The following is a 14,525-nucleotide window of genomic DNA, read 5'->3' on the forward strand; positions in this document are numbered from 1 at the left end:
TAAAAAAATACTTTAGATTCCTTGTCTAGAAGACACAGAAGAAAAAAAACCTTAGTCCAGAAGTCCAAACAGTTAGATCTCTTTTTAAAAACAGTTTGTTTATTGTATGTGCGTTTGTGTTTTGCCTGCATGTGTGTCTATTTGAAGATGTGGGATTACCTATAAAATGGGTTATAGGCATTTGTAGACTGCCATGTAGGTGCTGGGAATTGAACCCAGGTCCTCTGGAAGAACAGCCAGTGCTCCTAACCACTGAACCATCTCTCCAGCTCCCAATTTTATATTATTATTATTATTGCTGTTATTATTATTATTATTGTTTTTAAAGAGCATTTCTCTGAGTAGCACCCCCCCACCCCCAGCCGCTGTCCTGAAACTCCAGTTTGGTCTTCTACGGACCTATCCAATGGTTTGGCTGCCTGTGTTTCTCTCATTTTCATTGGAAATTGTGACCTAAGAGTTGTTGATATAGGCTTCTCTTCTGGGTGCTTCATCATACAACAAAAACTGACAGAAATAATCTATGTTTCACTCTTTTTAAAGAAAAACTAAGGAAATTTGAACAACTGTTACATTGTTAATGTATTTAACAGTTTTATAATTACCATGATATTAATTTTTCCACATTTTAAATTATTTTTTGTGTCTGAGTATTTTGTCTGCATATGTGTTTGTGTAATGTGTGTGGTATCTGCAAAGGCCAGAAGAGGTCATTGGATTCCCTGGAACTGGACTTACAGTTAGTAGGGAGCTGCAAAGTAGGTGCTGGGAATCGAATCCTGGTGTTCTGGAAGAGCAACCAGTGCTCTTACTGCTGAGCTCCAGCCCTTTTCTATGTTGCTTGTTTTGTTTGTTTGAGAGGTTCATTAGTTTCAAGAGACTATAGGTATATGCACAGAACAGTAAACAGAAGTCAGTTTATTGCTGGGCGGTGGTGGCACACACCTTTAATCCCAGCACTCAGGAGGCAGAGGCAGGTGGATCTCTGTGAGTCGAGGCCAGTCTGGTCTACAAGAGCTAGTTCCAGGATAGGCTCCAAAGCTACAGAGAAACCTTGTCTCAAAAAACCAAAAAAAAAAAAAAAAAAAAATTAGTTATTTTTTTAAAAAGTAGGTAATAAAACTGAAAATGTCTTTCAAAATGTTTGTCAAGAAACAAGTTGTTTACAGGATCTGGCTGTTACAAATAATGCTGCTATGAACATAGATGAGCATATGCTTTTGTTGTATGATTGGGCATCTCTTGGGTAGATTCCCAAGAGTGGAATTGCTGGGTCCTGGGGTAGGTTGATCCCGAATTTCCTGAGAAACCGCCACACTGCTTTCCAAAGTGGTTGCACAAGTGTGCATTCCCACCAGCAATGGATGAGTGTACCCCTTACCCCACAACCTCTCCAGCAAAGGTTATTATTGGTGTTTTGGATTTTAGCCAATCTGACAGGTATAAGATGATATCTCAAAGTTGTTTTGATTTGCATTTCCCTGATAGCTAGGGAGGTTGAGCATGACCTTAAGTGTCTTTTGGCCATTCGAAGATGATGGATCATGCGACCAAATCCGTCTCTCTGAATGTGGCCAACAGCGGGGGCTGACTGAGAAGCAAAGGACATTGGCGCTGGGCTCTGATTCTTCTGCATGGACGGGCTCTGTGGGAGCCTTCTCAGCTTGGTCGATCACCTTCCTGGACCTGGGGGGAGTTGGGAGGACCTTGGACTTAGCATAGAGTGGGGAACCCTGATGGCTCCTTGGCCTCGAGAGGGAGGGAGGGGAGGTATGGGTGGAGGGAAGGGGAGGGAAGGGGGAGAAGGAGGGGAGGGAAGGGGGAGGAGGAGCGGAGGGAGGGGGTAGGAGGAGGGAAGGAGATGGAAATTTTTAAATATAAAAAACAAAAAAATAAAAAAAATAAAAATAAAAATAAAAAGAAAAAAAAAAGAAAAAAAAATAAACACTGCCTGGCCCATTAGTTTCAGCCTCTTATTGGTTAATTCTCACATCTTCCTTTAACCCATATTTAGTAATCTGTGTAGCACCACGAGGTGGTGGCTTACCAGGAGAGATCTTAACCTGCATCTTAACCTGAGAGGAGAGGCGTGGTGACTGCCCATGGTGACTGTCCTGAAGCGTCTGCCTCACTCCCAGCATCCTGTTCTGTCTACTCCACCCACCTATGTTCTGACCTATTGGGCCAAGCAGTTTCTTTATTAATTAACCAATGAAAGTCCTTCATCATATATTTTTTCATAAAGATATTTTTAAAAAAAAAAGAAAAGAAACAAGTTGAAGAAAGCAGTAGATTTTAGCCCAGATCCACAGGTCCTGGTAGCTGCTTGTTTAGTTTTCTGTTTTATTTTGCCAAGGCTGGCCTCAGACTCCCTATATAGCTGAGGATAAACTTGAACTTCTCATCCTCCTGCCAGAAATGCAGGGATTACAAGGCCTGTGCCACCATGCCTGGCTTTCTGTGGGGCTGGGGTTGAACCCAGGGCTTTGTGCATGTTAGGCATACACTCTACCAGCTGAGCCTCATCACTAGGTTGGTCACAGATGCTCCCTAATGAACGTACCCCGCTACTGACAGGATCATAAACTAGGAGATAGAGGGAGAGTTGTGGCCGTCTCTACATAGACAATGACATAGGAAAGGGAATCTACATATGGATGTGTCTCCTTGAGGGACAAATCTCGAGTGAACAAGAAGCAGGACTAGGGATGAAACCAGCTGGGAGAGTGCTTGCCCAGAGCGCATGGTGCTTGAAAGGTGCTTGCAGCTTCCTAGATTTGACCCCTCTTGTAACTTTTGACACTGTAACCTCTTCAGTGTCAGGGAGTCTGGGCGAGCCTGCTTGACAAATGGCCAAGTAGTTCTCCTGAGTCAGTCATTCCAGGTGGGCGCCAGGTGAACACAGAGGTAGCAACATCTGTAGAAATCGGACATTCTAGCCAAGGCCAGCATTACTGCAGTAACACCAAAATTCATAAGGAATAATAATTGCTCGTGGTTTTAAGGTACTGTGTTTTGAGGCAGTTTTTTTTTTTTACATTAGTTAAAATTTACTGGCAAAAATTAATATACAAGGCACCACTGTTCTCCTAACACGAGTTTCATTTACATCAAGTTTACACTGACATAGTTGTTCATTCCATATACCCAGAGTGACAGATTCAAATTCTGATCAGTAAACACTTGCTCACTGCCCTTCCCCCATCTTGGGTCTGAGGGCATGTTGGTTCTGGACTTGTGTTTTACAGGCTCTGGCCAAGAGAATGTCAGTCACATTATGACTACAGAAGGTGGAATATGCTGTGTGGTTTGGCTTGACTTTTATCTTCCTGTCATTCAGTGTGAGAAGAACATGTTCCATATGGTGCCTACTTGTGGAAATAATGCTAGACCTCAACTAAAGCCAGAAACTAAAGCCCAACCTAGTCAGCCTCTGCTGAGTCACCCCAGCCACCGTGGACATAAGCGAGAAAAAGGTAAGTGTTACCATTTTACACCATTTTTGAGGTATTTCGTTCCACAGCATAACTGTGGCAACAACTGATAGATACTGAGGTAATAGCTGGCATTCCTAATATCCTCAGTAATAAAAATTCTGAGCACATGACCCATTGACTCAGTGGATAGATGGTCCACATAGGAGCAAAGGGTTGGAAATCTGCTGAAACTTGCATGATTGGCAATGTATGAGAACTCTATGGTGGATACATGGTTTGTTTTCATATCAGAGCACCCAGCAGGATTTAAACTGGCATCTATATCTAAAGAGGTACAGTTACCAAAAAAAGAAAAAGAAAATAAAAAAAAAAAAGCCGGGCGGTGGTGGCGCACGCCTTTAATCCCAGCACTCGGGAGGCTGAGGCAGGCAGATCTCTGTGAGTTCGAGGCCAGCCTGGTCTACAAGAGCTAGTTCCAGGACAGGCTTTAAAAAAGCTACAGAGAAACCCTGTCTCGAAAAACCAAAAAAAAGAAAATAAAGAGGTACAGTCTTAAACTGGGCTATGGTGATGCACACCTTTAATCTCAGCACTAGGGAGGCACGGACAGGTGGATCTCTAAGTTCAAGGCCAGCTTGGTCTACAGAGTAAGTTCCAAAACAGCCAGGGCTACAAAGAGAAATTCTTTCACAAACAAACAAACAAAGGAGCTTCAGTCTTGGAGTGAGGCTGGGGAATGGGATTCCCTAGGTAGTCCTCCTTATAGGCAGAAGTCAAGGTCTCAGTTTTTGAGTACCACACATTGGCAGTATGGAGGGATGCCAGGATGGAGACAGGTACTGGAAAATTAGAAAGCTAAAACTTCACATGGTCAAGGCCTGTTTTTGTTGTTGTTTTGGTTTTTAGAGACAGAGTTTCTCTGTAGCTTAGGTGCCTGTCCTGGAACTAGCTCTTGTAGACCAGACTGGCCTCAAACTCACAGAGATCAGCCCGTCTTTGCCTCCTGAGTGCTGCGATTAAAGGCATGAGCCACCACTGCCTGACTTCAAGGCTTGTTGAATGTCAACCAGGACTGTTGAGTCGCAAGAGTCCAGAGCTGGCTGTGGGAACCATTCAAAGGTTGGATATGAAGCATAGCTGCATGGCTATCCAGTGAACTGTTGCTCTCCATGATGCATGGCAGCCACTGAACTCAACAAACAAAGCAAAACTCAGGGCTTTGGCAGTTTCTCCCACACGCGTGTTTGCTAGAACTGACCCAGAGACAGTAGAGACGTGCTGGCAGGGCCCCAAGACTGGAAAGGGAGGCTCTCTGAGAGGCAGGAAGCAGTGGGTTTGGAGTATGGTACTTTCTGTTTTTGTGAGCTTGGGAAGTACTCTGTCTTTGTTTTCTCATAAAAATTAAGAGATAAGGGCAGTGCCATTATCTCATTTAGTGAGTTAATGTCTGTAAAGTTTTTCAGCAGTGTAAGTTAGACATAAGAATCTGTTCAACAAGCCACTCATATTAATCCTTTGCATCTCAAGTGCTACTACTTCAGGAGGGTTATGAAAAAAATGATGGCTCAGTTCCCTTCTATATGATTGCAGAGTTCTCAGTGTTTCTCCACTGTGTTTATCAAAAGCAAAATTAAATAACTGGTACCCTGGTAGGATGAAAGCCATGACATCAGAAGCTAGTTTTATACTGTGTACTGTGTATTGTGACACTGTCCTGTGTCCCTTATGATGTGGTCTTGGCAGGATCTCTAAGCAGCCAGGAGACAAAGCCTGTGTGTGTTGGGGTTGTCTCTAGATTGGCTTCATTGAGGTAGGAAGGCCTTTGCTGACAGTGGGCAGCACCATTTCGTGGACTGGGGTCCTGGGCAACATAGAAAAAGAGTGTGCTGGGCAACAGCTTTCATCTCTCTCTGCTTTCTGAGTATGGCTACAATATGACCAGCCCTACAAGGTCTTCCCCACTATGACGGGCAGGTGCCCAAGTAAACCCTTTCTTCAGTTGCCTTTGTCAGGTGTTTTGTCATAGGATGGGAAAAGAAACGAATATGGTCCTCAGGTCCTCAGTAAACAATGCTGCGTGAGTGAAGGGACGGAGTGCGGTGCCGTCGTCTGAATGCTTGGCTGCAGCACAGCTTGACTGGGAAGATGCGCCTTTGATGTTAGTGAGCAGAAAGGAACCGAACCTAGATAGGTCCCTCAAGAGATAGTCTCCAGCTGACTGCAGACTTCCTTGTGTCATCAGATCCTGTCAGCCCAGGCATGATCTTGTAGGGTTTTGTTTGTTTAAGTTTTTCAAGACAGGGTTTCTCTGCGTAGCCCTGGCTGTCCTAGAGCTCACTCTGAAGAACAGGCTAACCTGGAACTCTAGAAATCCACCTGCCTCTGCCTCCTGAATGCTGAGATTAAAGGCATGGTGGCACATGCCCAGTTTAAAATTGTTATTTTGTTCTCAATGGCCAGTGTCAAAAGAGTACATAAACTAGTTACAAATTTACATGCTTGCTTATACAGAGAGAGTGAGCCAAGCATACTTCAGAGATTCAAAGCAGCCATTGGGAATAGAATCATTGGAAATATTGGCCAGGAATAGTTGATTCATTTGAAAGGGAAGTTAGCTGTCATTTACTGTCTGTGAGGAATGTAGGACCAGAAATGGGACGCGTTTGGCTTTCATTGCATTTTAAATTTTACAGAGAGAGAGAGAGAGAAAGAGAGAGAGAGAGAGAGAGAGAGAGAGAGAGAAAGCCCATGCATGATGGAGGAGAGTTATCTGTCTATGTTACTTTCATTGGTTAATTAATAAAGAAAATTGCCTTGGTCCTTTAAGAGAACAGAAAATTAGGTAGGCGGAGTAGACAGAACAGAATTCTGGGAAAGAGAGGGGAGACGCTTCAGGCAGTCGCCATAGTGAGTCTCCATGCTTCTCCTCTCCGAGATGGACGCAGGTTAAGATCTCTCCTGGTAAGCCACACCTCGTGGTGCTACACAGATTACTAAATATGGGTTAAAGGAAGATGTGAGAATTAGCCAATAAGAGGCTGAAACTATGGGCCAGGCAGTGTTTTAAAAGAATACAGTTTCCGTGTAATTATTTTGGGTAAAGCTAGCCGGGTGGCGGAACACAGCCCCGCCACTTCCTTCTACACATGCACACCTGTTTATGTGTATGTCCTCATGCACATGTGGTGAATTGCACATGTGGTGAATGAACCAGGTCACACGTAGAGGTCAGAGGACAACTTTTGGAAGTTGGTTCTTTCCTTTCACTGTGGGGTTCCCTGGGACTGAGCACAGGTCTGCAGACCTGGCAGCTGGCAGCAGGCACTTTTACCCACAAAATCATTTCAATGACCCCTACACATGCTTTGCAAATACACATACCTTCACAAAAGTAGTTCTACCATGGGCTACAGAATGTGTTCATAGTTAAGTCCTAAGAGAGGAAGATTTATTGGGCAATACTCTTAGAGAGCAATTTAGTAAAACAAGGGATCACCAACCAAATAAAAAGAGCCAGCGGCTGGGTATTTAAAATACTACCAAGGTCAGAAGGGAATGCACGAATGGGGTGGGGATAATGAAAGCAGCAAATGAGTAAGATGAGTCCAAGTAGGAGCTGAGCTACCTGTGTACACACAACAAACCTATTCAACCTATCTGTGCTGAAAAGGACAGAAATGAATAAGGAATAAAATAGGGCTGGCAAGAGGGATCAGTCAATAGTGCTTGCCACATAGATGTGAGGATGAAGGTTCGATCCCCAGAACCCATTTTTAAAAAGAACATGGGTGTAGTGGTGCACACTTGTGATCCCAACACTGAGGAGGTAGAGAAGGGAGGATTCCCAGGGCTTGCTGGCTGCAGCCTAATCAGCAAGTTCTAGACTAGTGACTTTCTCAAAAAATAAGGTAGACGAGACATGAAGCATGCTACCTGAGATTGGCCTCTGGTCTCTTCATGCATACAATGATGAAAATGACCAGCTATTAGGAAGGGAGGGAGGGAGGGAGGGAGGGAAAGGAAAACAGTGAAACAGGGAGGGGTTATATAACTATCAAGACAACTAGAGAACCCACGTAGATTTAAAATATCTTTTTAGTTTACTGCACCATGCTTTGAAAACAACAAAGCATATGGTCGGGGCTTTAAAGCTCTACCAAGTGTTTCCAGGGAGCCCCATCATCTGTTGCATGCCCTTGCAGGTGTCACCAGAACAGTCCAGCATGCTAATGGAGGGAACAGTGTAACTAGATGAAAAGTCAGATTGCTCTCTTGCTCAGGGTAAGAGCTCTGGCCCAGTAGGCACCAAACTGGGTTCCATTCATCAATACAAAATGAAACATCAGATCGCTCTCTATACAAACATAGCTACATGGAGAAACAGAATAGAACAAGACAAAAGGAAATCTGACTTACTCTTAGTGAAAGTTCCACATTTTCTCCTCCCCAAAGATTCATGTCCTTGTCATACTGTCCGAGTTCATTAAAATAATGTCTGTCTATAGCAAAAATTCCTCCTGCCATTGCAGGTGACCTAGAAAGGAGTAAAAAATTATTAGTAAGTTCCAGAGAGATTGTGATCTCCAGTTTTCCTAAAAACATATGAAATGTTACTGCTGGCTCAGTGATTAACAGTGCTCCAGGCCAGGCTGCTTACAATCAGTCGCCTCTACCACAGGCTCCAGGGTCTGATGCTCTCTGGCCTCTGTGCTTCTTGTAGCCACCATCCCACTCTGCCCTTCTAAGAGAGCCACCCCTTTTGACTTCCACTGTGTGAGACAGTGTGACATCTGTCTGTGACTGGTTCATTTCAGCTAGCGTAATGGCCTCTAGATTTATCCATGTTATTTACAAATGATGGCAGTAATCCTCTTGCCTTTGCCTCCTGTAGCAAATCCTACTAAACCACAAGGGGAGGGGGAGAGAAGAAGAGGAGCGGGGAGGAGAACGTGAGTCTATGGGATGGCCCAGTTGGGGGAGGAACAGAGAGGGAGAGCAAGGAAAGAGATACCTTGATTGAAGGAGCCATTATGGGTTTAGCTAGAAACCTGGTACTAGGGAAATTCCCAGGAATCCGGAAGGATGACCCTAGCTAAGCCCCTAAGCAATAGTGGAGAGGGTGCCTAAACTGGCCTTGCCCTGTAGTCAGATTAATGACTATCTTAAATGTCATCATAGAACCTTCATCTAGTAAATGATAGAAGCAGATACAGAGATCCATAGCTAAGCACTGGGTGGAGCTCCCACGGTCCAGTCTCCTGTCATAGAGAAGCAGGACAGATAATGTGAGCAAAGGGGTCAAGACCATGATGGGAAACCCACAGAGACAGCTGGCCTGAGCTAGTGGGAGCTCACTGACTCTGGACTGACAGCTGGGGAACCAGTTGAGGAACTGAACTAGGCCTCTGAATGTGGGTAACAGTTGTGTTAGGCAGTTTGTGGGGCCATTGGCAATGGAACCAGGATTTATCTCTAGTGCATGAACTGGATTTCTGGAGCCCATTCCCTATGGAGGAATGCCTTGCTCAGGCTAGATATAGTGCGGAGGGCCTTGGTCCTCCTCAACTTGATGTGACAGACTTTGTTGACTCCCTGTGTGAGACTTCACCCTCTCTGAGGAATGGATGGGGGGTGGAATGGGGGGAAGATAGGAAAAGTGGGAGGAGAAGAGGAAGAGGGAACTGAACTGGGATTGTTATGTAAAATAAAAAAATTGTTTTAAAACAAACAAAAACCAAAATGATTGATGGCATTTAATTTTTTATTGACTGAACATTGTTCCCCTGTGTACATGTACTACAACTTTTTGTTAGTTTGTTTATTTTTGTTTTTGTTTTTCAAGACAGGTTTTCTCTGTTTTCTAGACAAGTTTTCTCTGTATAACAGCCCTACCTCCTAGATGTCCTGGAACTCACTCTGTAGACCAGGCTGGTCTCAAACTCACAGAGATCCTAGGATTAAAGGCATTCACCACCATCGTCTGACCCAACCCTTGATACTATTTTCTAATATCTGTTTACATTCTCGGTGATAGAAGACAGACTTTGCTGTCTTAGTGGAGTGAGATAGCACCTAATGGGGCTTGGACTTACATGCTTTAATGAGGAGGGGTGCTGTGACATTTTTGTTTACCATTGGCCATTTACATTTTCTCTGGAAAATGTGTATTCATATCTTCTATTTTTTAATTAAAGTTTTTTTTTCTTGTTTGGTGAGAGTTTTTATATTCTGAATTTTTGTTTGTTTGTTTTGTTTTTCGAGACAGTTTCTCTGTAGCTTTGGAGCCTGTCCTGGAACTAGCTCTTGTAGACCAGGCTGGCCTTGAACTCAGAGATCCGCCTGCCTCTGCCTCCTGAGTGCTGGGATTAAAGGTGTGCGCCACCACCACCCAGCTATATTCTGGATATTAACTCCTTATCAGAAATGTATTTGCAAACATTTTCTGGCAAACCTGTGTGCCCTGTCTTTGCTCTGCAGGAGCTTCTATTCTGATGCAGTCTCACCTCCATCCACTTTTATGGCCTGTGCTTCTCAGACTCTTAGTCACCAAGTCTTGGAGTAGTTGAATGTCATAAAGTATGTGCTCAGCTAGTGGCACTCTAATGTTTGGAATTGTGTGGTAAGGGATGGGGTTATCATGTTAGTTACTGTGGTAAACACTCCAACCAAAGCAATATGAGGGAGGTCCTGAATGCTTGCGTGGCCTGAGTCCTAGAACCCTGACTAGGATGGATAAGAGAATAAAGAAAGGGGGCTGGAGAGATGGCTCAGAGGTGAAGAGCACTGACTCTTCTGGAGGTCCTGAGTTCAATTCCCAGCAACCACATGGTGGCTCACAACCATCTGTAGTGAGATCTGGTGCCCTCCTCTGGTGTGCAGGCATACATCGAGGCAGAATGTTGTATACATAATAAATAAATAAAAGAAAAAGAAAGGACAGACAGACAGGCAGACGCACTGATGCAGAAGAGCTGGGGTTGGGTGGTCTCTGGTAGCTCTGAGAGAGTAGCAGTAGCACCCCCTCAGTGTGTTTCCTGTGTACGGTAGGACAGTGAAGCAGGGTTGTTAAACACAGCTGAAAAGGAGGCAGGTTCAGCTACTCTCACTCAGTTGGAACAGTTTCTGTGGGAAACAATCTAAAGGCCTTAAACACGGGGCGGGGAGCTATGGTAGACATGTTCCACACACTGTCAATATTCACCTTGGACCTGAGGAAGACTTTGCCATCTCTCTAAACATCACAGAGGGGAAAGGCATTGCCACTCCTGTGGAGTCTTTAACATGGATGTGCCTGGCATGGCCCGCATGGTGACCATTGCTGCTTGGCTGAGTTCCAGCATTTTGACATTCCATACTGTTCTGGTGGAAGCTCCACCATAGTCCCTAGCATCCAGATACCCAAAGAGTCTGGGATGTTCCAATGGAAGCTCCACCTCAATCTCCCTCCCCCTTTTCTCTCTCCCCAAAAACAGCCTCACTTCAGAAAGCCCCAAGAGATGCCCAAGACCACTCCCACAGGGTATTTAAACTGCCCCCCCAACCCCAGAAAATAGACATGTGTGGTGTTTCTATTTATTTATTTATATTTATTTTTTTATTTATTGGTCTCTCTTCCCGTTTCCTCTTGGGGGCCCAGAAAATCAATCAGGAGTGGGTTGGGGTTTTTTTTTTTTTTTTGTCATTAAATCTGGGCTTTTTTTAACTTGGTCTGATTTAGATTGCTGCTTCGACAGAGAGGCTTATCAGGGTGCAAAAACTTTCCACAGACCACCCTTCTCCAGCACCTTTTACTTTCTTCTTTCTTTCTTTCTTTCTTTCTTTCTTTTGGGGCGGGGGGCTGTGTTCAAAATAATGTCTCTCTGTGTATCCCTAGCTGTCCTGGAACTCACCCTGTAGACCAGGCTGGCCCCGAACTCAGAAAGATTCTCCTGCGTCTGCCTCCCAAGTGCTGGAATTAAAGGTGTGCGCCACCACCGCCTGTCTTTACTTTCATTTTTAATGATTCTCAATAATAGTGCCTTTCCCTTTGGGAATTTTTGTGTGGACTTTGATAAAAGGATAAAAATGTGTACAGTGGTAGCCTCTCTAAACAAAGTCTTTGGGAAAAAAAATCCCCACCACCTTGGAATCAGGAATCCCATTGTGTCCTCCTAATCACACCAAGAACAGGAACGTTGGAGATTTACTAGACACACCTGACCCCAAAGATAAAATGTCTACAGTTCAAATCCAGATCCTGAGGCCATCAAAGATAAGAGTTCAGTTAATAAATACAGAGAAATCAGAATAATGGAAAAAGATTAAGACATCAGGACTTCCCTTTTAAGAGCATTATTGAGGGAAACAGGCCCATATAGTAAGACTAAGAAAGTGTACTACAGTGTCTGCACCAGAAGTCCTTTTCCCAGAGTCAGGCATCTGGATAAGGGTCTCCATTCCCTGGAGGCTTGAGAAAAGTTCCTGCTTGATAAAGCAGCCATTCTTCTTATCTCTAGCAAGAGGAACTTGTGACCCTTCTCTTAACAGGTGACTGCTGCCTAGTGTCAAGATGAATCCTAGATTCCTCAGTTTCTGATCTCAAGCCACACCCCAGTTCACACGCCCCTTTTCTCCCATTTTAATTTAAATGCAACTATGCGGTATGAAAGCTGTAGGTTTCTTTTTTTCATTTAAAGGGCTGATGCAGCTATCCCAATTCACCCTCAGCTCTTGTCTGCCCCCACCCCATGCTGACTCCACATATTCTCTTTGGGACCTGAAGTCCCCACCTCACCCCTACCCCCGCAGAAGCAGGTCTCCAGCATGTTCCCATGTCAGCAATACACACTCACGCAGGACTTGCACTTTTTGCTCACTCCCTACAGGGAGAAGGGGTTCAACTTAAAGGCTATAGTTCTTTGTGATGGTGAGGTCAAGGTAGAGTGAGCCTGAAGGAGCTAGTCACATTGTATCCAGAGTCAGCACAGAGCACACACCTGGTCACATTGTATCCACAGCACAGAGCACACACTGCTTGGTTCCCTTTTGCCACTCTTTTTCTTCTTCTTCTTCTTCTTCTTCTTCTTCTTCTTCTTCTTCTTCTTCTTCTTCTTCTTCTTCTTCTTCTTCTTCTTCTTCTTCTTCTTCTTCTTTTAAAGACGACCTCACTGTATGCAGTAGGCTGGCCTGGAACACATGGAGATCTGTCTACCTCTGACTCCTAAGGGCTTCCAGTTAGAAGTCATCACAGTAATCCTGGAGAGAAATGATGAGTGGGAATTGTACCCTGGCCAAGGGAGTAATAATGACAGGAAACATGATCTCCAGTTACTGGTTTAGCTTGAAGATGGACCTAACATACTTGCTGATGAAGAGGACAAGAATATGGGGAGATAGCAGGAGTCTAGGTTGATACTGGAGGTTTTCTACATGGCAGATGGAGTGCTGTCCTCAGAGATGAGAAGTCTTGGTTTCATAGGAAGCTTACCATCCAGGCCAAGGTGAGGTATGCATTCAGCATCTCAGTGGAAAGCCAAACAGGCAGCAGGTGCAATTGTGCAGGTGAGCCTAGAGGTCTTTCTCATTGCTGTGACAAGATACCTGGCCAGAGCCACTTAGGAAGGTTTGTTTCAGCTCACAGGTCCAGAGTGGAGAAGTCATGGTGTCAGAAGCATGGGGCTTTGGTCACCTTGCACCCTTAGGAAGTAGGAGATGCTGATGCCCAGCTAGCTCTCTATTTTATTCAGTCCAGGCCCCCAGCCCCTGTGATGGTTCCAATCACACTTGCGGGGTGGGGTGTTCAGGTCCCAAAGAGGACGTGTGGAGTCAGCAGAGGAAGAAGGAGGAGATGGACAGGAACTGAGGGTGAATCAGGATGGCTGCCAGCAGTCTTTTTTTTTCTTTTTTTTTAAATATTTATTTATTATGTATACAATATTCTGTGTCTGTGTGTATGTCTGCAGGCCAGAAGAGGGCACCAGACCTCATTACAGATGGTGTGAGCCACCATGTGGTTGCTGGGAAGAGCAGGCAATGCTCTTAACCACTGAGCCATCTCTCCAGCCCCTGCCAGCAGTCTTTTGAGAACAGAGTATACCTTTTTTTTTTTTTTTTTTTTTTGGTTTTTCGAGACAGGGTTTCTCTGCAGCTTTTTTTTTTTTTTTTAGAGCCTGTCCTGGAACTAGCTCTTGTAGACCAGGCTGGCCTCGAACTCCCTGCCTCTGCCTCTCGAGTGCTGGGATTAAAGGTGTGCGCCACCACTGCCCGGCTTCAGAGTATACCTTTTATACTGTATAGTTGCGTTTAGAATTAAAACTGGAAACAGGGACACCTGAGCCAGGGGGTGTGGCCTGAGATCAGGGGTTGAGGAATCTAACTTTGCCCTTGACAACAGGCAGCAGTCACCTGTTAAGGTAGGGTCACAAGTTCCTCTTGCTAGAGATAAGAATGACTGCTTTATCACATAAGAACTTTCCTCAAGCCTCCAGGGAATGGAGACCCGAATCCAGATGCCTGACTCTGGGGGGAAAAGGACTTCTTCTGGAGCAGACGCTGTAGTACTTTCTTAGACTTACTCATGACGCTCCCGAAAGGGAAGGTCCTGATGTCTTATTCTTTTCCCATTATACTGCACCATTCTGATTTCTCTGTATTTATTAACTTTGATGGCCTCAGGCTCTGGATTTGAACTGTAGACATTTCATTGTTGGGGTCAGGTGTGTCTAGTAAATCTCTAACGTTCCTGTTCTTGGTGTGATTAGGAGGACACATTGGAATTCCTGATTCCAAGGTGGTGGGGATTTTTTTCCCCAAAGAATTACTTTGTTTAGAGAGGCTACCATTGTACACATTTTTATCCTTTTATCAAAACCCACAAAAAATTTCCCAAAGGAAAAGGCATTAATTTTGAGAATCATTAAAACTGAGAGTAAAAACATGCTGGAGAAGTGTGGTCCGCAGTGTGGAATGCTGGAACTGTGTCAAGCATTGCTCACAATGCAGTCCACACCAATCAGGAAACTCATTTGTGGGCACGCCCTATTGGGGAATCTAGATCCTGTTAAGTTTATAGTCGGCATTTTTGACACTAATAAATTTAATTTCTGTATA

The 14,525-nt window shown here is 44.5% G+C and overlaps 1 protein-coding gene across 1 annotated transcript in view; it reads right to left on the reverse strand.

Moving 5' to 3' along the window:
* Positions 1-14,525, reverse strand: part of Galntl5 (polypeptide N-acetylgalactosaminyltransferase like 5) — a 43,296-nt gene that overhangs the window by 5,223 nt on the left and 23,548 nt on the right. Inside the window, exon 7 of the mRNA XM_038319381.1 lies at positions 7,854-7,971. Within this exon, the coding sequence (XP_038175309.1) occupies positions 7,854-7,971 (118 nt within the window). The remainder of the gene's footprint in view (positions 1-7,853; positions 7,972-14,525) is intronic.

This window comes from Arvicola amphibius, chromosome 2 (assembly GCF_903992535.2).
Source record: "Arvicola amphibius chromosome 2, mArvAmp1.2, whole genome shotgun sequence".
Lineage (NCBI taxonomy): Eukaryota > Metazoa > Chordata > Mammalia > Rodentia > Cricetidae > Arvicola > Arvicola amphibius.